At 38.2% G+C, this 23,675-nt stretch overlaps 3 protein-coding genes and 1 long non-coding RNA gene across 5 annotated transcripts in view; 3 read left to right on the top strand and 1 right to left on the bottom strand.

Moving 5' to 3' along the window:
• The window catches only part of Notch (Notch homolog), a 181,821-nt gene extending 178,139 nt beyond the window's left edge, over positions 1-3,682 (top strand). The window contains 4 exon segments of the mRNA NM_001163898.1: positions 550-670; positions 1,267-1,383; positions 1,901-2,008; positions 2,996-3,682. Of these exon segments, the coding sequence (NP_001157370.1) occupies positions 550-670; positions 1,267-1,383; positions 1,901-2,008; positions 2,996-3,189 (540 nt within the window). The 3' untranslated portion in view covers positions 3,190-3,682.
• A 5,790-nt stretch (positions 3,683-9,472) lies between these two features.
• LOC101744471 (octopamine receptor 2) lies at positions 9,473-19,480 on the top strand. The gene is made up of 9 exons (XM_004928597.5): positions 9,473-9,692; positions 10,289-10,538; positions 12,991-13,258; positions 14,431-14,572; positions 15,153-15,241; positions 15,489-15,581; positions 16,699-16,805; positions 17,470-17,658; positions 19,243-19,480. The coding sequence occupies exons 2-9, from the start codon at positions 10,292-10,294 to the stop codon at positions 19,248-19,250; spliced, it is 1,143 nt and encodes a 380-aa protein (XP_004928654.1). The 5' UTR covers positions 9,473-9,692; positions 10,289-10,291; the 3' UTR covers positions 19,251-19,480.
• LOC134200159 (uncharacterized) lies at positions 11,456-12,649 on the top strand. The gene is made up of 2 exons (XR_009974953.1): positions 11,456-11,579; positions 12,132-12,649. It is a non-coding gene; the product is annotated as an uncharacterized LOC134200159 (long non-coding RNA).
• Positions 18,622-23,675, bottom strand: part of LOC101744706 (tenascin) — a 36,117-nt gene continuing 31,063 nt past the window's right edge. For both annotated transcript variants that reach the window (XM_038015963.2, XM_062672412.1), the window contains exons 4-8: positions 23,104-23,241; positions 22,536-22,665; positions 21,550-21,686; positions 20,380-20,576; positions 18,622-19,423 (exon numbers count right to left, since the gene is read on the bottom strand). In XM_038015963.2, coding sequence (XP_037871891.1) covers positions 19,265-19,423; positions 20,380-20,576; positions 21,550-21,686; positions 22,536-22,665; positions 23,104-23,241 — 761 coding nt within the window. In that variant the 3' untranslated portion in view covers positions 18,622-19,264. The remainder of the gene's footprint in view (positions 19,424-20,379; positions 20,577-21,549; positions 21,687-22,535; positions 22,666-23,103; positions 23,242-23,675) is intronic.

Here is a 23,675-nt window from a genome sequence, read left to right as displayed (position 1 = left end):
ATAAGTTCTAAGATCTCAGTATAGTTACAACGGCTGCCCCACCCTTCAAACAGAAACGGAATACTGCTTCACGGCAGAAATAGGCGGGGTGGTGGTACCTACCCGCGCGGACTCACAAGACGTCCTACCACCAGTAAAACCTTTAACCATCTAACTACTGAGTACGAGTTATTGTGTTAAAATTATTATGAACTAGCTGACCCGGCAGACTTCGTAATGCCTCAATCGATAAATAAAAGACATAAGCTTTTGTATAAAATAAACTTAAAACAAACAAAAGGAATCCGTCCGACGGGGGACACATCAAAGGAAAAACAAAAATTATTTAATTTCTAATATTTTACATAATAATATTTATTTACCTTTTAAACCTTCTCTGGACTTCCACAAATCATTTAAGACCAAAATTAGCCAAATTGGTCCAGCCGTTCTCGAGTTTTAGCGAGACTAACGAACAGCAATTCATTTATTTCATAAGTAGATATATAGATAATAAAGATGGGTGGACTGAAAAAAATAAAATAATAATATTTTGTATATGTGTCACAGACGGGTCAGACGCTGCAACAGTCGTACGGCGGCGGCGCGATGGGCGCGTCCTTGTCGCCGCCCTACTCCAACCACTCGCCCACACACAGCAACCAGACCACATCGCCGCACGCTTACATGGGTAACTATTCTTCTAGCGGCCGCCAAGCATCTCTAAAATTTAATTGATTTTATCGATATTCTTCGATCAATTCGTGTTTCTGTTCTTTTCTTGTTCGTCTCACAATTATGATATCGAGAGGTCAAAGATCATTTGGTTTAAGCGACATTTTGCTTAACACGTGACATTTAATTTTGTCTTTGTAAATTAAAGGTCCGTCTTATTTGATATTAGCGTCAACGGTTCGATGTTTCTAATTGAATTTCAATTAAGTTTCCCCCTTCAAATAGCCGAAGACGGTTTTTTGTTATCATGTAAAATGCAAAAATGCCGCTTAAACCAAATAGCCTGTTCCAACTTTTTTGCCCTACCTATTCGCTTGTAGCCTAAGAGGTTATTTCAGCTTCGCCTTGACATGTAGGTGAGCTCACGGGGCTCAAACCGGGAGTGTTGCTAATACTAGCCCTAGCAAGAGCCGTGCTTCGCAGAATCTACCACCGGATCGGAAACGCGACCCACTGAGAAGATCCGGCGAGAAACTCAGTGGGCTGTGTCTGTGGGTGTACCAAACTTATGACCGTCTCTGACATGTATATTAATAGCTCGTTATCCTCCAGGCTCGCCGTCGCCAGGAAAGTCGCGACCGTCGCTGCCGACGTCACCGGCGCACATGGCGGCGTTACGTCACTCGCACCAGCACCAGCTGGACGCGTACTCAGCACTCGCACATCTGAGTGAGTAATTTCTTTTCCATTTTTTTTATTACTTATAAGGGTGGACGAGCTCACAGCCGCCTGGTGTTAACTGGTTACTGAAGCCTATAGACATCTACAACGTAAATGCGCCACCCACTTTGAGATATAAGTTCTAAGGTCTCAGGTATAGTTACAAAGGCTGTCCCGCCCTTCAAACTGAAACGCATTACTGCTTCACGGCAAAAATAGGAAGTGCGGTGGTACCTACCCGCGCGGATCACGAGAAGTCTTACCAGCAGTAATTACGCAAATTATGTTTTTTTCGGGTTTGATTTTTATTACACGATGTTTTATTCCTTCACTGTGGAAGTCAATCGTGAACATTTGTTAAGTACGTATTCCATTTGAAAAATTGGTACCCGCTTGAGATTCGAACACCGGAGGTCCTATCTAATGAAGCTGAACAGGTTTCATCCAAATAATCCCGATCCAAAAAAAAAAATCTTACTTCAAAAAGCTATTTACATATTTATGGTTCATTAAATGTGGTTGTCAGGCGCGAGCAGTCAGCACAACGCGCAGCTGCAGGCGGTGATGACGCACGCGGCCGCACTGGGCCAGGTCCAAGGGGCGCAGCATCCGGCTCTCACCAATCTTATGTCGGGTAAGTATACTAGACCCAATAATCCATATTTAAGCTTATTTGTAGAGCCATCGTCCGAATGTTCTCAAATCTTGACAAATTATTTGATACTTAATGGGTCGTCTTTGTTATAACTTATAGAGCGTTGTTTATGTTAACTATAAATTATTTTTTTACTGTCTTAAAAGCGTAGATCGACTGTCTCATAAAGACATCGACAGTGTTAAAAACCGGACTAAGCATGAAAAGTATGTATTTGTATATATATAGGTACTATATAAAAAAAAAGAACTTGGAAAAATCACGCCCGAACATTCGGTCCTAAATTAGGATTACCGGTGTTATGAGTACCCGATATTAACATACATACTTATATACGCTCAAATATATACATATATAGATAATAAACACCCGAAGATAGAGCGAACCAACCGGTTCATCATCATGTTTGTCTGATGTAGGAATCGAACCCAAGAACCGAAGTCCAGAGCGCTATTCTATTGCATCACCGATCACGTCGTTTCGGATCCACTAACCGTTCTCGTCGAACCCGTCGCTTGCGAAGAAGGGCTCGACGAGTAAATTAACCCACAGATACAGCCCACTGAGTTTCTCGCCGAATCTTCTCAGTGGGTCCCGTTTCCACGGCTCTGGTTTCGTGTTAGCAACGTTTTTTTTTTTTTTTTTTTTTTTTTTATAGCCTTTGTAGGCAGACGGGCATACGGCCCACCTGATTACTATAATAGGTAGAAAATTATGTATGTCATATATACACATATGTTTAAGTAATATCACTATCACACTACACCTACCAAGGTTCATCTTTGCACCCCCCTAAGGTAGACTGTTAGAGAATGCCTATGGCATTAAGTCCGCCTTTATACTGTCTAGTATATAAAGTTATAAATAAATAAAAATAGCATCACCGAGTCTCTAAATTGCAGATTAATTATTGTGAATTTTGTAGTGTAATTTTTAATTAAATAGTATACCTTTCTCGCTCTCCAGGCTTGTACAGTTGGCACACCGGTATGGGTGACACGTTTCCGACGCCGTCTCCCGAGTCCCCGGACCACTGGTCGACCCCCTCCCCGCAGACACCCCTCACGCAGTCCCCGCACTCCGACTGGTCCGACCGCGCCGCCCTCTCGCCCAACGACATCCAACAAACGAACAAAGGCGCCGAAGGCATATACATTTAGTACGGTAGATCAGTGTTTACCGATTCGACTTTCTCGAAAAACGCTTTAAAGCGCTTTAAAGCTGCAATGTATAACAAAGTTAATGACGAAACCAACAATTTACGGTGTACACGGTAGATAAGGCATATACATTTAGTACGGTAGATAAATACTTACCGATTCGACTTTCCCGAAAAACGCTTTAAAGCTGCAATGTATAACAAAGTTAATAACGAAACCGACAATTTAAGGTTTACACGTTAAATAGTAGTAAAAGTGGGCGGATTATTATACAGATAAACTATTCCGGTAGACCATTTATACTGGGTGTTAGGAGACCGCTTCCGAAAACAAAAATTTTGTATCTACAAAGTTGTAAATTTTGGGGAGCGCGGTATATCAGCGTCGGTGTGCGTGTAAAAGAAACGCTGCGCCCGGGCGTTCGTTGATCCGAGGATCAGCTGTTTTTGGTTTTGTGTTTCATTGCTGGTTTTTTTTTTAAATAAATTAATGTTTTTTTTATGAAACTATAGTTTCATTTATCTGTACTAAAATGATGGAACGTAAATAATGCTAATAAAACGTTTTAAAAATATGTTTTTTTTTTAAATCAGTAATCAAAGGTGTCTTTAGTACTATCATCTGTCTTCGTTTTCGGAAGCGGTCTCCTAACACCCAGTATATAGATATATATATATCGAAAGAGCCTTTTATGAAAAAATCTTCTTAGAGAAAAATTAAATTCCGAATTCATTCCATACATTTGAAATGATATGGCTAATTCATAAGGTTTTGTTTATAAAATTTATAGTAAATAACATTGTATCATTCGAAAGATCGTGTACGCCTTCAGTAGGCCTTCAAACGTCAAGCGATCTGCTAAAACTGCGGTAAACTCATTAATGGTGCTTCACGAAACACCGTTTGTAAATAGGCTCTAAGTATCGAGCGTTAGAACTCATTTTAGATTGTGAAGATAAAGAGAGAGAGAGGTAATATCTGCTGACCCATTCTAGCGTAGTAGCGTCAGCAGCAAAGAGAAAAGACATCGGTTTTTTTTTATATACATATTTTTAAATCGTAAAATGTAATATAATGTTACGCACCTTTTGTTATAGTCTCGGGTGTTTAGTTTCGGAAGGTGCTAAGTGCCGTAGCTATAGACTGAAATGTACAGCCATGACTTCGATGTAAATTAATAATATTTTAAGGCACGTATCGACGCACTAAGAAAAAAACGTTTAATCTCATTGTGACAAGAACTTCGGTGCGACAAGAAACATAATATTAATTATGAAATCTCTAAATATATTTTAATTCTTCGAAAAATAATTAATATCAAAATCATATTATAATTTATTGTCTTAAATGCGTGTTTATGCACCGAATCGTTTTTTTTTTTTTAATTATTATTATATAATAATGTTGCGTTGTTGAATTTTTCTATTGATTTGTTTAAAACTGTGTTTTAGGTAATGCTAATGGTAAATGAGTCGCTTATGAGATTGCTTTCGGTACGGTCGGCATACAAAAATCTATTACACCTAATACGCATTATATTATATACAATAAGCATTATTTTTTTGTTGACAATTACGACTAGAGCCGCGTCCCGTATCGATTTTGATGATTCAAACTTAAATGAACGCTAAATTTTCAGTTTCAAATGTTTTAAAAATCAATGGAATCTGTCTTCGAGTAAAATGCGTTTATTTTAATGTCAGTTTTGAATTTAGGTTATATCCGTGATGATCACCAACCGTATATTAAAATAAACAGTTTACCATCTGTGATAGTACATAAATGTGGGAAAATGAAACATTCTCTGAACTTGGTATCTCGGGTTGTTGCAAAATCAGAACTTAAGTATCTATAAATAACCACCATTTTATTGAGATTTTATTTCATCTCATCTCAACTAGTTTAATTTAGCTTCATCCGAATTGATTACAGTCTCAAATTAATCAACTTCACCTCACTTTATCCATATATTTTTTTCACTCCATATTATTTTTCATGTAACAGAGTATATAAATGACTAGGCTGTATAGTATGATATCTTGGCCTTTCCCGTAGAAACTACAATTTGAAATAAACCGTACTTTATCATTTATGCCATGCATCTAATAGCATGGTTATGACAATTCCATGAGATTTTTTCTTCATTCATCTTTTTCTTCATCACGAACGAAGTGGACTTATTTGTATAACTCTCTATACTGTCGACCGTACCGGCGTGAATAGAAATTATTTATGTGTGATTCTGTAGCAGATAAAAGTTTTTTTTTTTTTTTGTAATCTACTGTAGTATAATTTAAAATAGATACTTTTCTCTTATAATTTATTTCTGAGTCAAAACTTTCTTATAAGACATATCATTGTTTTAGAATTTGACGATTTTTTTTGTGTGTTAATTCTGATGTTGCTTTCGTTAGAATTGCCAGAATGAATTGAGCAGTCGACTTTTTTTTTTTTACTCTAAATATTTTTTTGGCTCAGATATAAATTGATAAGCTAAATTTCAAATTGATATTATAGAGATTGTTGCCTGTATTCGCGTGTCCTCCAAATTATGTTTCAATTTATCTTGTTAATTATCTAGCAGGCAGCAGTCTCGTGTGGATTTTTAATTTAATTAAGACATATCTTCCGCTTACGACCATTCCAAAACTGCTTCCAATTTTGTACCTCATAATTGAAAAAAATATATTCTTATTTTAAATTTTTACGTATTGCGGCTATAATTAGCTGTGACGCAGCCGTATTATTATAACTCGCGCCAAAATTCCTGTCATTATTACAAGTATTATTGTTACGCGGTAAAATATGACTTAAGTTTTTTTTTTTTTCCATATATTAGACGCAAAAGAATTTTGAAGTTTAATTCAGTAGAATATGATGCTCTTGATCCGACCATGTTGTGAGTATTATCAGGAATCAATTTTATTGTTATCAGCATTCCTTATAACAGCGGCCATGTTTTCATCGGCGTACGTGAAAAATAAATAGTATTTTTTTTGTCCTTTTTAAATTATGAGGTAAATATTCCATTATCGATATAGTTAATCATGTTAAGATCTCAGCATTCCTTGACTCGCTTTAAAAAATAATAATATTAAATTTAAAAAAAGTTAAACGTTACTCGGGACTTGCATGCTCAATTTTTTTTTGTTACTGTTATACTCGGTCCATACTCTGTATATTTTAAAAATAAGTATAAAATTATAATAATAATAAGTGAGTTTGTAAAACTTCTGCCGTTAGCTAAATGCCTACATTATTTTGTAAATACATACTTTTAAATTATAATTATTAAGATTTTAGCTTTCCATTGTATTTAAATAAGGAAATGATCTTCGTTAGTTTTTACGTTAATCTTATTGTAAGACTTGACCAATAATTAATGTTGTTGACATAAATAAAACTCAATTAATTTTGAAAAAAAAAAAAAATACAAAATGTCGTTACTCGAAGAATCAAAATGGCGGACGATGTCAGCTGACTAATTTCTTAAAACAATTTTTTTATGATAAAAAATCTCTTATGTTCATAGAGCCTAGTAAAACATGTTATGGTCAAGTCAAATTAATTACTTGTGTCATGAAATGCAATTGGAAGAATTAAGAGATAAATAAATGTATTGAATGCAATTTCGTCAGAATTTAAATGTTTTCTTTTGTAAGTGATATTTTTGTATAATTCTTGGTGATTAAGATTTTAGAAGGTCAACTTTATAGACACGCGAGCTTCCTGTTTTAGTCTCGTGTCTTAAGCAATTGATATTAAATGAATTTTAAGTACAATGTATTGAAATACTAAAATGAACTTTCTCGGACAGTAATAACGATTATTTTCGCATCTCGAACATGTGTTTGTAAGTCAATATGAAAGGGCACACTAAAATTGATATTTTTTTTTTGTGAAAAAATGTGCGTGCCTTTAAACAAATATTACGTAAGATTTAATGAAATTTGTAATTTAAAAGACATAGGACGGCTTAGAGAAACTGTCTAGCTTGTAAGTTTTTGTAAATACTTTTTTTTATTACTATATTAATTAAATGCATTTCTTTGTAAGAATAATATTTTTGGGGAGAATATTTTTTTAAATATTTTCCCGATATCTGACAATAAAGGAATAAATAAAAGCAATCTGTTTTTTGTTTCTTTCACCTTTCTTCATACCATAGCCTAAGTGATACATCAATAAATGTTGCGTAATTAAATAGTTGAATTATTTTGAATGTTTGTCAAAACAGATAACATAATAATACCTATTTTTAAAAAGGTAATACGAACCTATACAAGGCTCGACCTGTTATAGCACCGCCTGGACGAAACCACAAGATCGAAAAACGATATTCCAATTTTAATGAAAGAACGGCTCCTTTAACAGTCGCGACATATAGAACCAATAAATATTAGCTCTTTCAATTGCCGTTTAGTATACAGAAAGTTAGTCATTCTTTTTATTTCTATCAATCAAAATATAAACCCATATTTTGCACTCATATACCGATACACACTCATACATCTCTGTCAGCGTAGTGGCAATTTTTCAATACTTCAAACAAACTCTTCCAATGCATTTTGTACTGAGTTTCGGCTATTGAATTTTTCTTGACATCTGGTCGATATGGTGGATGACGCAAAACCTTCAAGTCTAGCTATTGGAGCTTAGAGACCGTCTGTTGCTGTGAGACCATACTTTTTTTTTATTGCTTAAATGGGTGGAAGAGCTCACAGCCCACCTGGTGTTAAGCGGTTACTGGAGCCCATAGACATCTACAACGCAAATACGCCATCCACCTTGAGATATAAGTTCTAAGGTCTCGAGTATAGTTACAACGGCTGCCCCATCCTTCAAACCGAAACGCATTACTTCTTCACGGCAGAAATAGGCAGGGTGGTGGTACCTACCCACGCGAGCTCAAGAGGTCCTACCACCAGTACCACCAGTACATTATAAGTTGAGCGGTGTCGTATAGGAACAAGTGGGGACGCGCGAATAACCAAAGCTAACTGGAGATTCGCGAGCATCTACATCATTATGTCCTGTTCCTTACAGTACATATATGACAATAATGCCATAGGTGCCATCTGCGTAGCAGCTGTATTTACTCCGGCAATAGACCACGAAACAGTGATCATAATTTTTATTATTCACTAACTGACCCGGCAGACTTCATAGTGCCTCAATCGATAAATAGAATACCTAAACTTTTGTATAAAATAAACTTAAAACAAACAAAAGGAATCCGTCCGGCGGAGGACACATCAAAGGGAAAACAAAATTTATTTAATTCCGAGCATTTTCATACTTATCTACCTTTTAAACCTTTTCTGGACTTCCACAGATAATTCAAGACCAAAATTAACCAAATCGGTCCAGCCGTTCTCGAGTTTTAGCGAGACTAACGAACAGCAATTCATTTTTATATATAGAGATTATTCATCGCAAGTGAAGAGGAAGAGGTAAACCTAAGAAGAAATCAATGGATTACCTGAAAGACGGTATGTGTGAGAGGGGAGTGAGCGAAGCAACGACAATGGATAGAATACGGAAAGTGGCACCTGTCACAGAGAAGTTGAGAAGTGCGCGTTTGGGATGGTATGGACACGTGATGAGACGAAATGAAAAGGACTGACAGAGTGTTAACTATGAATGTGGAAGGATATAGAAGAAGAGGTAGACCTAAGAAAAAATGGATGGATTGCTTGAAAGACGATTTTTTTATTACTTAGATGTGTGGACGAGCTCACAGCCCACCTGATGTTAAGTGGTTACTGGAGCCCATAGACATCTACAACGCAAATGCGCCTCCCACCTCTAGATATAAGTTCTAAGGTCTCAAGTATAGTTGCAACGGCTGCCCCACCCTTCAAACCGAAACGCATTACTGCTTCAGTGCTGAAATAGGCAGGGTGGTGGTACGTACCCGCGCGGACTCACAAGAGTCCTACCACCAGTATGTGTAAGAGAGGAGTGAGCGAAGAAATGGTATATGATGGAGGAGTATGGATGGAGGAAACATGTTGCGCCGACCCCAGGTGACTGGGAGAAGAGCAGGAGAATGATGATATTCATCGCAGGTGATATACGGTTCAAAATCCCTTTATTTGTGTTTCTGTGATGCAACCTTAACGCGTTCGTCGCGCTGGCGACCACTTATCAAGTTTATTTATGTTGCCAATTTGACGAAAATGGACCAATATTGTTTTAATGCTAATTTTGAAAGCTGCTGCTAACTCCGCGGTAGATTGAATATCGTCAGCTTTCAATATAGCCTTTAATTCGTCGTTGTTATTCAGAACCATAGATAAATTTCTGTGTTTACCCGCAATAAATATATATTTTCCATGCGACATCATAACATTGTTTTGTGCGAGAATATTTATTGTGTTTTAAATAAATTTACGGATAATTACAATTTCTATTCGTTATTTTATTTAATGTGATAGTAGAATTTGGTGTTTCGATATATTTACCTTCTGAAGTTTCAATGGTGGCTACGTGGATAAATCGTAAGTAAAAAACCAAGCGGATTTTTCATTGTTAATATATTAGTAATTACTTAAATCATAATATCGATATGTCTACAAGAGGTATCTGGGACCATAAAAACTGCAAAGTATTCTCAAGTTTGGATGTAAAAAATTTAAAATTGTAGACGCATAATCAAACTGTAACAGTATTTTTGATCAGTCTAAAATCTCTAACAATCAATCACGTAACACTTAATCAAATACAATACAAACTCAAATAATTTCAAATTATTTTCGAGAGGAGCTACGAATGATTAAATAATCGGGACAGGACGGGGCTGCGCTTGAAAACGGCTCGGCCGTTTTGAGTGATTTCTTATTCGTTTTATTCGTAATTGTCAAAATGAGATTAGTACTAAAGGGCGTTTTTTTGCAAAATTTACACAATAATTTTCATACAATTAGATTTAGTCACAACAGATCGTGACTGGGTTTCACTAGTTTGCAATAATTGGCATACGGATAGCGCAAATAATGACAGTTAAATTGTTTATAGCACGTTAGCATTTTTTTACTTCTTTTGTACTCAATGTATGAACGAAGTCATGGCCTCCTTGATCGGTGTAATATTCCAGAAAATGCAAAGTGTGTTGACGCTCCACCCTCGCGGTGACATGACGAGCTCGTGGTGGGCGGCTGCGGCAGCTATGGCCGCGGTGACTTTCTTCACGGTCGGTGGGAACGCTGCTGTGCTGGTGGCGCTGAAGAGAGTTAATCGCGCCCCAGCACACTATCCCTTGGCGAGCTTAGCGACCGCAGACTTGCTTCTCGGTCTACTAGTGCTGCCAATAGCAGCCGCCAGGGAATTGTTCGTCTTTCATTTGAGTAAGTTTTTTTTTAAATCTGTACATACCTCAAGCACGAAAACCTTCGAAATCGTAATGTAAATGTATCGAGTCGTCGAAACGTGTTAGTGCGAGTTTTTTAACGTTCTCGATAACGTAAAAGTTAACTGAAATTTCTATGTAGTTGGTACGTTTGCGTACGTCTGCGCTAGGGTCGTTGTTCCACTGCAAACAAATTTGAGCTACCTAACTTTTACGCTATCGAGAACGTTTAAAAACTCACACTAAGCATACGGATCATTACATTATGTTATGGATGGTAGTAATCGATAGCCAGCCTTCGAGATTTACCTTACCGTATGTCAAAACAATTTTCGTGCTCTCGATTATGAGCATAAGTCTCGAGTTTCGGGAACGTGACGAATTGAATGCGAAACCAAAGTAAATTCATTCGTGCTGCCAAAATTAATTCTTTTTACGGACGGTAGGGGCGCTGTTTAAATCCTATATATTTTTTCTCGATACCGATACGAATACTTTTTCGATTGTCATTCGTGCTCGCCCCCTCTGAGGGCAATGACACACTGCTCTTGAAGAAGCGGCTATATTAATTATAATATATTCTATATTATCGATTCTGATCTAAATTGAAATTAATGTATACAGGCTGTCTGGTTGAACACTTTACATAGGTACTCAAGGACATGATAATTCATGGTCACATGTAACGCTTAGAAACATAAAATTAAAAAAATACAAATGAACTACAAAGAAAACCTTCATTAAATTAATTGACTAAGACTCGAAATTTGTGGCCACCACAGTGCTGAGACGCCGCCCGGCGGGTGAGAACCACGGAATAGATAAATAAGGTTGGAATGGTAATGTAGGCGGGGCAAGCGTGCCACTGTTATGATAGTACAAACATAACTCGACCGATTCTTGCATTCACCGCTTTTAGTGCGCTTCGGACTACTTGGCGAACAGATCTCCGCTTTATAGTGCCGTGTTGTGCAATTATAACTTGTAAAACAAAAAATCAGACCTCAAGTATAGAGCGAGGAGGTATATCTTTCGATCGGTAAGTCGAAATTACCATTTAATTACAATATTATTTGTCTAAAACATAAAAATATACTGAGCATTATGAAATTCCAAACATTAACAATATTATTGCAGCAAGTTATAAATAGCATACATTGCGCGATGTGTACTCGCCCAATGAACGCAATGACCAAGTCAGCTTCCAATGTACTACATGCATTGCGTTCTCTACACTTCAATCTTTGAAATTTCGGCCTTTGCCCTGATTGGCCGTGCAGTTTGTCGATAGTGAGGTGACCATGTGGTAAAATCATCGACAGAATTCTCGACTATATTTACATTTGACATGGATAATTTTTGCATTATTTTATATTTAATTAATGATACCTAGTATATTCTTAGTGAGACGTATTTTGAGTAAAATAAATATGTATTATTATTATTGAATTATTATCATTGAATTAAAGTGAAGGTATAATATAAAGGGACATGTAGACCTCTAATTTACGGGTATTTACTATATTGTCTAAGACGTATTAAAATCTAAGTAAAATGCTATTTGACTTCTGCAGTAAATTAAAAATTTTAGGTTTCCTAAAGAACCTAACGCCAGGGAACAATGGATTGACGTGACAGGTAAAGGAAACTGGAGACAAAGACGAGTAATATTTGCTCTAAACATTTTACTGAAAATGATTTTATCATAAAAAAAATCAGAATACACTTAGTTTTGAAAAATTCATTCGCAATTAATAGCAAGCGCCAACTGCTTAACAAATACGTTTTATTCCAGCGACAGTGACTATTTGTAATTAATAAAAGTAAAATAGTTTTTTTTTTTCAATATTTATTTCATGTTTCATTTTCTCCATTCATTCATCAGATAATTTATCGATAAAGAATATCGATTTTATCAAGCACTAGCGTGTATGAACATTTTTATTGCCTTTTTGCGTGTGTGAGTGTGTATGCCTACGGGTGTTTTGTGCTAGTTTGCGAACGAATATCTGTCCTGAGATTTATGTGTGGGTGTTTTTGTTGTGTGCGAAATACTTGTAATCACAGTGTGTGTATGTGTAGAAATTAAAATAGTGGGGATGAAGCGGCGACACTGGTTCTAATACAAAATTAGAGCAAAGGCCTTTCCAACCTTATTTATCTATTCCGTGGTGAGAACCAATCAGCGCGCCGCGTTCGAACGACGCCGCCATCGTCGACCGTGTAAGCAAGCAAATTCTGTAACGACACGCGCGCGGTGCGAGTGATCACGCTTATTGGTTTGTGTGGATAATTAAAGATAAATTAGGCAAATATTTTAGGTGCCTATTTTTTTGCTTATTTAGAACGAGAATCGACTACTGAGCACTCTATATTGGTATATGTCAAGTGTTCAACCAGTCAGTCTGTATATTTATAATCGGTAAAATAAATAGACAATTTCCCTACAGACTGGGCAATATGTTCCTGTTGGAGCACCTTGGATGTCCTATGCTGCACCGCCTCTATCCTCTCCATCTGCACCCTAGGGTGGGAGAGATTCTGCGGCATCACCGCTCCGTTAGCTCGTGCACAGAGAGCAAAGACCGCTAGACTCTTGGCTGCACTGATCTGGCCCGTGGCGACAACAATCGCTATACCGACTGCCTTCATTCCTTCGCCGAAGCATTTTCTACCTGGAGAAATAGCTAAGGCTTGTACTGTTAACACTAATTCTAGGTAGGCTAGCTATTATATTTCATATATATTGTCTTCATGATTATTTTTAAGCACGCCCCTATATCTATAAATAAAATGCTTTTCGTTTCATTTGGTTTACAAAGAAATGGGCGACGATATTTATCAAGAAATATCCACTAGGGCCTCATTCCCACGTGACCTTTTTTGGCGGGCGTTAAAAAAGTGTTCAAATAGAACAGATGCATTTCCTATGTGTATGTTTATACGTGAACGCGTTTATAACGCGACGTCTTACTAAAGTGAAAAACGAAATAAGAGTGATTTTAAAACGTTCGTATGAATACTCACATCGAGAACGTTATAAAAGCGCCAACGCCGAGTTTTAACGCAACGTTTTTAAAACGCCCGTGCGAATGAGGCCTAACGGCCATATATTTTATGTAGTATTTTAAATATTCATCTTCTTTTCAGAAAGCAATTCATAATTTATTTTTTTTAAAAATATTGATTAACAATGCACATTCAGCATGCATCGCGTTAGGTATTTCTGCTGTTTTTGTTGCCGGAAACAACTGTTATAATAATTGGATCCTCAATGTGCTTATTGCGAGTTTTTTAACGTTCTCGACAGCGTAAAAGTTAGCTTATATTTGTATGGAATGGGATCGTTTGCGTACGTTCCGGTCATCGTTCTCGTCGAACCCGAGCGAAGGGCTCGACGAGTGAATTAACCCTCAGACACAGCCCACTGAGTTTCTCGCTGGATCTTCTCAGTGGGTCGCGTTTCCGATTCGGTGGGAGATTCTGCGACGCACGGCTCTTTCTAGGGTTCGTGTTAGCAACGTCATCAGACTTGAGCCCCGTGAGCTAAGGCGACGCTGATATAGCCTCTCAAGGCTATCAGCTTAGGTAGGGAAAAAAACTCGTACGTTTGCCACAAGGGGCGCTGTTCTAACTGCATACTAAATTGGCTAACTTTTACGCTATCGAGAACGTTAAGAAACTCGCACTAAGCACACTGAACAAATATTGTTTCTTTTTTTTTTAATATTTTTTGGCCCCAGCAACGATACTTTTAAGCCAAGTCACATTTCTTATGTTCCGTTACATGAAAAATGAAGCGAAATGAAATGAAGTTGATGATTGAATTGGAATGGAATTAAAGGAAACGAAAATGATTTTATAATGAAATAAAACATTTTTTATTCCAGTTACGTATTCGTCAGTATTTTCTTTTCGTTTTATCTTCCCGCAAGTGTGATGGTTGTTCTTTATGCCCGGATACTGCGAGCTCTGGCGGCACCGCCCTCAATCAGGTTCCATCGTGGCCAGGTCACAAACAATGTTGAAAAAGTAAGTGTTTTAATTGTGTGTATATTAAATTAAAAAATATTTTAAGTTTTCTTATCGGTAGCGTCTATGGTTTTGTCGGAATCCCGGACGGACGGACTTAGCTAAGCCTTAAAGACTTAGCCGCCCTAGCAAAAGAGGGCTTCTTTTAATCTACTACCGGATCGAACCGCGATCCACTGAGAAGATACGGCGAGAAACAGAGAGGGTTGTCTGTGGGTCGATATAAAAACCAAAACATTAACACAAATTGAGTCGCGAATTCAAAAAATCCGTGTGTTTTGTAGAACTAATGTCGGTATTTGGCATAAGTAACATTCACGGCCCAGAGGTAGCATGATACTATGACTGCCGCTACCCACCTTGAGACATGAGGCCAAAGTCTCAAGTGTACTATTTATTCATACGCCTATTCAACCGGTTTCAAACTGCTACGCATAATTGACATGTGGAAGAAAGAGGCAGGGTGGTACTGGTAATCACTCAGTTAAATAAATTTTGTCAGATGGTGACTTAAAAATATTATGTTATAATTTATAAAAATGTTATAATCATAAACATGATAAAATCGTAATGATTTTAGGTCATCCCCGATGCTGTCGTGGTAAATGTGGACAGCGTTACTCCTGCAGATGAATCACAAGAGAATCATAAAGTACCCAAGAGCATAGTGTGAGTTGTATTAATAGTTACTGGAAGTCGTCGTGGCCTAATGGATAAGACTTCTGGCGCATTCGTATCGAGCTGTTTGAAGCAGCAGCGACCAACTTTTCTAATCAACACGTCATGTTCACGAATAACTTGCATGATGAAGCAATAATATCGCACCCCGCAAAAACTATAATTTGCATAATTTCCGGTGGTTAGGTATCTCGTGAGCCCGCACGGGTAGAATAATATTTATTTGTTAATTTTCAAGGGTACCACCTTCTCCAAAAACCGGCCATTTCATGATACCCTCGTCGGAAACGGTACGTGCCATAACTTCTCCTTTAAAGAGACTCAAATTTCCGTAAGTATCATTTAGCTTATTTTATTAACAAAGAACACTTTATACATACTAGAGATTACAATATAATATCACATTATCACGATAAAACATCATTAAGATAAACTTATGATAGCCTTTAATCAAAGACACGTAGTATATTGACAGTTCTCCGAATCAAAATCACATAAAAGAATTATTGCAAAGTATTTCACAATACACCGTTTTATAGATACCAGTATTTGTTATGTTATTATCTGTTACAGAGGCGTCGAATTTTTAAATAAATAAAGAAAATAGCATATCGACAATTAAGAATTAAATGCCTGAACTAAATGTCCTAGTCTACTAACTAGGGTTTGATGATACAACGTCATCGTAATTGCAAAAACAACTTTTTACAATTTATAGTGTTATGATGGCCATTTATGGCCGGTACAGGGGCGCTGATGAAGTGATTGCCTAGGGCGCTCTGGACTTTTAATCCGCCACTGATCTACTGATCTGTTATGCACTAGTATCCACCCTGTACATATCACTATATAATACTATACTAGGTTGTACATATTTGAATTTTGGTTCGCTGTTCGCTTGTAACGTTTGACCCACTTCGCATATTTCGTTCAGTTTTCGAAATTACTTCTACTGATATACGATCTGGACCACCTTTGGGCGTAGCTGAAATAGCCCCTTAGGCTACCAGAGAATAGGTAGGGAAAAAAGCAACATTGTCGCAGGTCAGGGCGCGACATCATACGGCGGATTTGTCATGGACCGAACAATACCTACCCATTTATAGAATACGCTCCCCCGTAATCGAACGCAGTCGTACTTCCACTGTGCTTAGTGCGAGTGTTTTAACATTCTCGATAGCGTAAAAGTTAACTCAAGTTTGTATGGAATTATAACGTTTGTCTACGTTTGCCGCTAAGGGCGCTGTTCCAACTTCAAACAAATTTGAGTTATCTTTTACGGTATCGAGAACATTAAAAAAACTCGTACTAAACCACACAGGAGTGTTCGTGCAATACTGTTGCACCCACTTCAGATCAGATCGACCATTAGACCCATCAGCGAACCTGTCCAGGCATAATAAAGCCATTTATTTGCAAGGTCTTGTTATTCTGTTTGTTGTTCTTAGGGTCGCGGGTATAATATCGCGCCAACGTCGTGCCACCCGGACCATCGTGATGCTGATGTCACTGTTCCTACTGTGCTGGACGCCGTTCTTCGTGATGCTTCCCGTAGGTGCGTACGGTCAACAGCTGAGAGATTTGTGTAATTTAGAGAGATTTTTCCCTCAGATAAGAGGATAGTTCCCCACCGACATGTTTCCGGAGCGCTATGACATGTCCTTTTTAAAAGGATATTGGAGGAACGTCCTCGGCGGCAGTGATCTGGCTGTGCCTTGGTATTGCTGATCTCCATCCAGGTTTACGTATACAGTTTCGTTGGCTCCGAGAAGTACAGTGGGGAACTATTTAAGAAGCTTCCACTAACTACATTTTACTATTGCACATTAAGACACCAAAACCAAGATCTATCGCTATTATATTAAGATTATTATTATATAAAGATTATATCGCGCTTCGACAAATATTAGTGCGATTATATCAGGCCCCGGAAGTAGGACGTCTTGGGATTCCGCATGGCTAGGTACCACCACCCTGCCATTTCCGCCGTGAATCCATAATGGGTTTAAGTTTGAAAGGCGGGGCAGTAGTTGTACTGTTAAAACTGAGAGTTTAGAACTCTTGTTTTGTGATCGCGGCATTCACGGTGTATATGTCTGCGGGCTTCTTTAACCTTTTAACACCAGGTGGAACGTGGACTCGTCCATCGATCTCAGCAATAAAATTAATAAAAAAGTTGCGCATTAAGTTATGAACAAGGGAAATTCGTTTGGTTCCAGATTCTATATGCGAGTGCGTCAGAGATGCCGCGTGGTTGTGGTGCACTTGGCTTGGGTACACGAACTCGGCTCTCAATCCGCTGGTCTACGCGGCCTCCTCCCCGGCGGTCAGTCGGGCCCTCCACGCCTCCCTCACCACCACTACATGCACCAGAACTACGGATGTTACTCGTACTCCTTTACCGAGAAGTAAGTTATTCAATGATTGGATTATTTATGCATAGATGTGCGGACGAGCTCACAGTCCACCTGTTGTTAAGTGGTTACCAGAGCCCATAGACATCCAGTGATATGAATTCTAAGGTCTTAGTATAGTTACAACGAATGCCTCACCATTCAAACTGAAACGCGTTACTGTTTCAAGAAATAGGCAGGGTGGGTAGTACCTGCGAACTCAGACATCCTGCCACCAATAATTACGCAAATTATAATTTTGCTGGTTTGATTTTTTCATTACACGTTGTTATTCCTGCACCGTGGAACTCAATCGTGTATATTTAGACATTTCATTAGAAAATTTTGTACCCGCCTAGCGCCGCGCCTGCGGGATTCGAACACTGTTGCATCGTTAGATACGAATGCATCAGACGTCTTATCCTTTAGGCCACGACGACTTCATGTAACTGATCTTTCTTTTAATTGCTTACTTCAATGTCTTGACACTTGGTGTCAAAAGTGCCTAGAGCCTATAGACATCAACTATGTGAATGCGGCTTTGAAAATGCGGGTTGTCCCACCCTTCAAGTCGGAAAACATTACTACTTCGCGGTAGAAATAGACTACTAACCAGGTAATGGAAACTACCCGTGCCGTTTCATGAAACATCCCACCAACAGTAATAAAAATTATTACTGTTTGTATTACTATTTTTACCGCGAAACAGCCTATCGTTCAAATGTGAAGTATGAGCCCATACAACTGGAACATCAAGCTCACGTCTGTCTGTCATTCTGACAGCGAAAGGATTAATGTATTCGGAACCTTAGCTTAAAAATATTGTATTAAGTATGACAATAAAAATCGCGAGGTTAAACCTTATAAGTGGTTTCAATTTTAGTTTTAATTCCTAAGACTCGCGAATTCCGAACTAATTATGTACTATAATTTCTGTTTACGAGTGATTTTAACCTTAACGTTATTAAAATACTTATCTCTGTTTAGAATAGTTTATTGTATTCTATTTACATTTTTTATAACGTTTTGTGTACACTTCTTTGGCATAAACACTACTCATACGAACAAAATAAATAATATATGAATACTAGATATTTAAAAAAAAATTGCACTCACAAAATACTGTTTCTGAAATAAAAGCCTAAAACTTAGATTTATACAACAACCAACAATTTATATACAAATCTTTATATAAACTACCAACATATTTAACAACTTAACAATTAACTTGTGCATAAATATAATATTATTTAATTTAAATGAAAATCTACACAATTCTCAAACTTATTTGCCACGGGAAAAGGCACAAAGATCTGTAAATATTACATTTAATTTTATAACATTAAGTAGATATGTATATTAAATATTTTTCGATATTTGCATCAATATATACTGTAAAAATAAATGTCTGTTTTCAAACAGTTCATTCTCGTTTCATTTGTCTTTACAACTATTTGAATTCTTATACTAATCAAAACGATGATTCGTATTTTCTCGATAAAAAGCCTCGATACACTAAATACTTAGGTATCCGCGTTCTTAATAAAGGCACAGATGACTTTGTATGACTTTTCGAAATTTTCTGTATTAAAATAACAGGAACATGACAAAATGGCGGCTATCATCCCAAAATGGCGGCGAACAACACGACGGCCGACGCGAACATCGATTGGCGGGAAACCGTCGCGCCACTAAAGTCCCGCGCGTCAGGAGAACAGGTTTTGCAAGTGCACCGCCCGTTCAAACAATAACCGGGTTCGTCTTCCTCAGAAACGCATTCCTGTTTAATAAAAAAATATAATTGAATGTTTAATAAAGAAATGAGTTTTTAGTTGAATTCTTTGTTTTTTTCGTTTTGGAACTTCAAACTTTCGCATGCTATTCGCGCTATTATAGAAAACGAATTAGCAAAAATGTTATTTATGTAAATTATGTGATCAGACCTAAATAAATCTTCTCGATTTAATATAAATCACATTATTTTATAAATACTTTTTTATTAACTACTGTTTAGTAGAATTTCAACTCAGCCTAAGACGAATGTATCGAGGTGCGTAAACACAAAAAAAATTGATAAAAGAAAACAATCGTTTTCTGATTGAAATTAGAACAGCATTATTGTGCGGCTCAAGATATTGTAATGAATATAATCATATGTTCGACTAAAACAATCGGTGTGAGACTTATTGTTTTTTTTTTATTGCTTAGATGTGTGGACGAGCTCACAGCCCTCCTGGTGTTAAGTGGTTACTGATATTCAGAACTGCTGAAAACACGTTTGTACGCACACTCCGATCACTACATGATTTAGTCGTGATGAAATCATTGCAAGCTAACAAGCAAAATATAAAACATTAACTTTGATATTATGCTTCATTTTCCTTTTTATTTAATGCAAATACGAAAGTAAAGTTGTTTGTTTGTCTACGTAAAGATCTTTTGCGCAAAACGGTAAGTTTTTTATAGTATTTTTTTTTTCTTTATTGCTTTGATGGGTGGACGAGCTCACAGCCCACCTGATGTTAATTAAGTGGTTACTGGAACCCATAGACATCTACAACGTAAATGCGCCACCCACCTTGAGATATAAGCTCTAAGGTCTCAGTATAGTTACAACGGCTGCCCCACCCTTCAAACCGAAACGCATTGCTGCTCCACGGCAGAAATAGGCAGGGTGGTGGTACCTACCCGCGCGGACTCACAAGAGGTCCTACCACCGGTTTCGTCTGTCCTCACCTCATCTCTCCTGCAGTCTTGTCCCGGGCGTCTCCTGTGCCAGCACCGCGGCGGGTTCCCGACCGGACGTGCGTTGTAAGAGCACGAGCAGGTCCCGCCGAGGCACAGGGCTGCCCCGGGCGACGGCACGCCGGGAACGCCGGCCAACGAGTCGCACTGTATGTCGAATTCGCACGGTTCGTTCAGTGCTTTGACGGCTGGAATGAATTATTGTAACCATTAGTGAGTCCGCACGGGTAGGTACCACCACCCTGCCGATTGCTGCCGTGAAGAAGTAACGCGTTTCGGTTTGAAGGGTATGGGCTCCAGTAACCACTTATCACCGGGTAGACTGTGAGCTCGTACATCCATATTCGTCCATATATGCAAAAAAAAACCAAAAAAAAAACAAAGAGTCTAACAAAAACATTAAATCTTAAATAATAATTAAATAGCTAATCTTACTAAGTACAGTTGTTCTAGTTTGTAGAATATCACACAATTTTTTGTGTGACATTTTGTGACTCCGCAATCTATAGAGCAGGTATTTTGTCTCTCATTTAATGTTTAACTGTATTACATTGCGAGCTATGCCAAAATACAATTGTACAATAATTTTATAAGAATAATTCGTGATTTTTTTTCCGTTTTATCATATCAGAAAATCTTGGATACCTCCTCGTACGTATTCACCATACGAGCTATACTCTTATATATATATCTCTGCCATAACATTCTTGGAAACTTGTTTCTTACTCGAATAGTTCTATGGAACAAATTCATAGTTACCGTGACTTGTACTTGTCGAGTTCACTTTTATAATTAGATATCTACCCACCTAGTTAGTATGGTTAGTACTGTTTCGCAGCAGAAATAGATAGGGTTGATAGTACTTACCTGTGTGGGCTCACAAGATACCACTAGTAAAATCACTCAAAAACGCATCTCCTCATAATGGATTACTCCCTTTCAATCCACTGAGTTTCTTGCCGGATGTTCTGAGTGGGTCACGATTCAGATCCAATTGCAGATTCAGCGAAACACTGCTCTTTCTAGGGCAGATATTAGTAAGTTCTGTCAAGCTGAGTCTCGTGAGTTCGCCCGCCAGTCAGGGCGACGTAAGAATAGACCCTCGAGCTAAAACCCACTCCATGCCTGCCTTCTATGAAAATCTTCCATTGGTCTACTCACATTCAACGCAAGAGTTGGTGTGGTTGTTGGCCACCCAATTATCCCTGCATCTGCAAGTACCCCTGCACTCCAAACCAGGTCCGGCGCATTGCAACTGATCCTCGCATTCTTCGCCAAGAGCTGCGTCTCTAACGCATCTGGATTAATATGAAAAATTTTAACAACAAATTATTTTTGAAGTCGCATTGCTCTGTTTGTAATCCACTCAAAGCACTAGTCACTAGGTCTGGATAGATAAGACAATTGCCGATCCGGTATTTAGCACAAAGACATAGACAACACCCGAACTGAACCTTCAGACCGGAACACAGGATGGCTTCGTAACAGAAATAAGCTGGATGGTGTATTTTATTCGCACGGAATGATTATATTATTATGTCCTATGAAGATATGACCTAGTGGTAAAGATCGAAGAAGAATGGTGCAATTATTATTTGAGTTTTGAAATCTTTCAGGCGGGTTCTAACTTCTCAAAGGAAAATATGTATCCGACACTCGATCAACGACTTCCACAACTAATGAACAACATGTAAAAAAAGGAAGCGCTCAATAATTACCATTTTACACTATTCCTGGTTGCAGGGCTTTTTGTGAACTTGTACGGGTAGGTACAACGACCCTGCCTGTCTCTGTCGCGAAGCAGTAATGCGATCCGGTTTGAAGGGGCAGCCGTTGGACTGTAGTAATGAGATTTAGAACTCATGTCTCACGGCATTTAAGTCGTCGATGTCTATGGGCCCAACTTTCTAAGCTATAAAAAATAACTGTACAACACTGTACAACAAAAACCGACCTTGTGAATGAAAGTACGAGAGGAATAAATGCGAGAACTGGTATGATAAAGAGGCTCGGAATGAATGCGTGACCTAGTTTTTAAGCCCCTTATGGGCAGGAGTATCAACTATAATTAAAATTAAAACAAAAAATGTAAATATGAATCTCTGGCTTTGTTGTTTGCTAGAGGTACGAAGAAAAAAAAAACCGACCTTGTTCCATTGTCCCTAGGGCTGAACTGCAATTGACATGTACAGTAACCTCGTACGCAGAATGCTTGTCTTTCGATGCCTTGCTCGCCGAGGTAGCAGTTCTGATCGACCACACATCTTTCACCAATTACTGGAAGAAAATGACGATATTCATGTATAGGTGATTTTAAAAAACGATGTTTAAATTTGTTGTCCATAAGATCGGATGGTTGTGCATTCAATATAATAAACAGGAGTCTTTACGTAATATCGAAAATAGCTGAGAGCGTAACTGGGCAGGGCGTGGGCTAAGCTTGGACTAGTTGTGTCTAAAGACCTGTCAATTATCGGTCCGATGTTATATGAAATTTGTTTGGATGGCCTTCACCGTGTTAGTCGGTTTTGTTGTGAAAAATTTATTCATTTACCATGGAACCTAGCAATCTGGATGAAGCCATACGAAGGCCCCTTTTAATGTTCTTTCTGTATCGTGTAATGAACGCATTTGATGGGCCAAATGAAACCGCGGTACGTCTGTGGCTCACCAGTTAGTCATAGGGTAGGTATTATTTAAAAAGCCTGAACTCACATGCAGTCTCGTAACATCGTTCCCCGTCTAGATGAGCTGTTGGAGCACACGCGCAGCTACCTCCGGTACATTCAGAGTGAACACCCATTGTCATGTGACACTGAATGTTTTGGACACACGCCTCCCCGTTGCGGGCCTCTGCGAAAATCAACGAATGTGCGTTAAAGTTTGGAGGTGTGTCGGTTATTCTTTTTTTTCCTACTTAAGCTGATGGTCTAGAGAGACCATGTCAGCGTCGCCGGGCTAGTAGATGAGCTGATGGGGCTCAAACCTGACGATGTTTCTAACACGAACCCTAGCAAGAGCCGTGCTTCGCAGAATCTACCATTGGATCGGAAGCGCGACCCACTGAGAAGATCCGGTGAGAAACTCAGTGGGCTGTGTCTAAGGGTTAATTTCCTTGCCGAGCCCTTCGTCGCAAGAGACAGGTTCGACGAGAATGATGACCGGTGCTTGGGGTATCTAAAAGCAGTTTTTCTCTCTGCTTGACTCGGAATATTTCTATGGCTTGTTTATGAAATTCAGATTTTTTAGCAGGACGCTGCAGTAAATTTTTGAAGTATGTTGATATC

Source organism: Bombyx mori, chromosome 15 (assembly GCF_030269925.1).
Source record: "Bombyx mori chromosome 15, ASM3026992v2".
Taxonomy (NCBI): Eukaryota; Metazoa; Arthropoda; class Insecta; order Lepidoptera; family Bombycidae; genus Bombyx; species Bombyx mori.
This window is presented reverse-complemented; position numbering and strand designations above follow the sequence as displayed.

What these genes read in the sequence shown, in the direction of transcription:
- LOC101744471 (XM_004928597.5), top strand. Translation starts at nt 10,292, where the DNA reads ATGCAAAGTGTGTTGACGCTCCACCCTCGCGGTGACATGACGAGCTCG. An exon ending in AAAGTACCCAAGAGCATAGT is followed by an intron (nt 15,242 to 15,488) that starts GTGAGTTGTATT and finishes TTAATTTTCAAG; the next exon opens with GGTACCACCTTCTCCAAAAA. An exon ending in CTTCGTGATGCTTCCCGTAG is followed by an intron (nt 16,806 to 17,469) that starts GTGCGTACGGTC and finishes GTTTGGTTCCAG; the next exon opens with ATTCTATATGCGAGTGCGTC.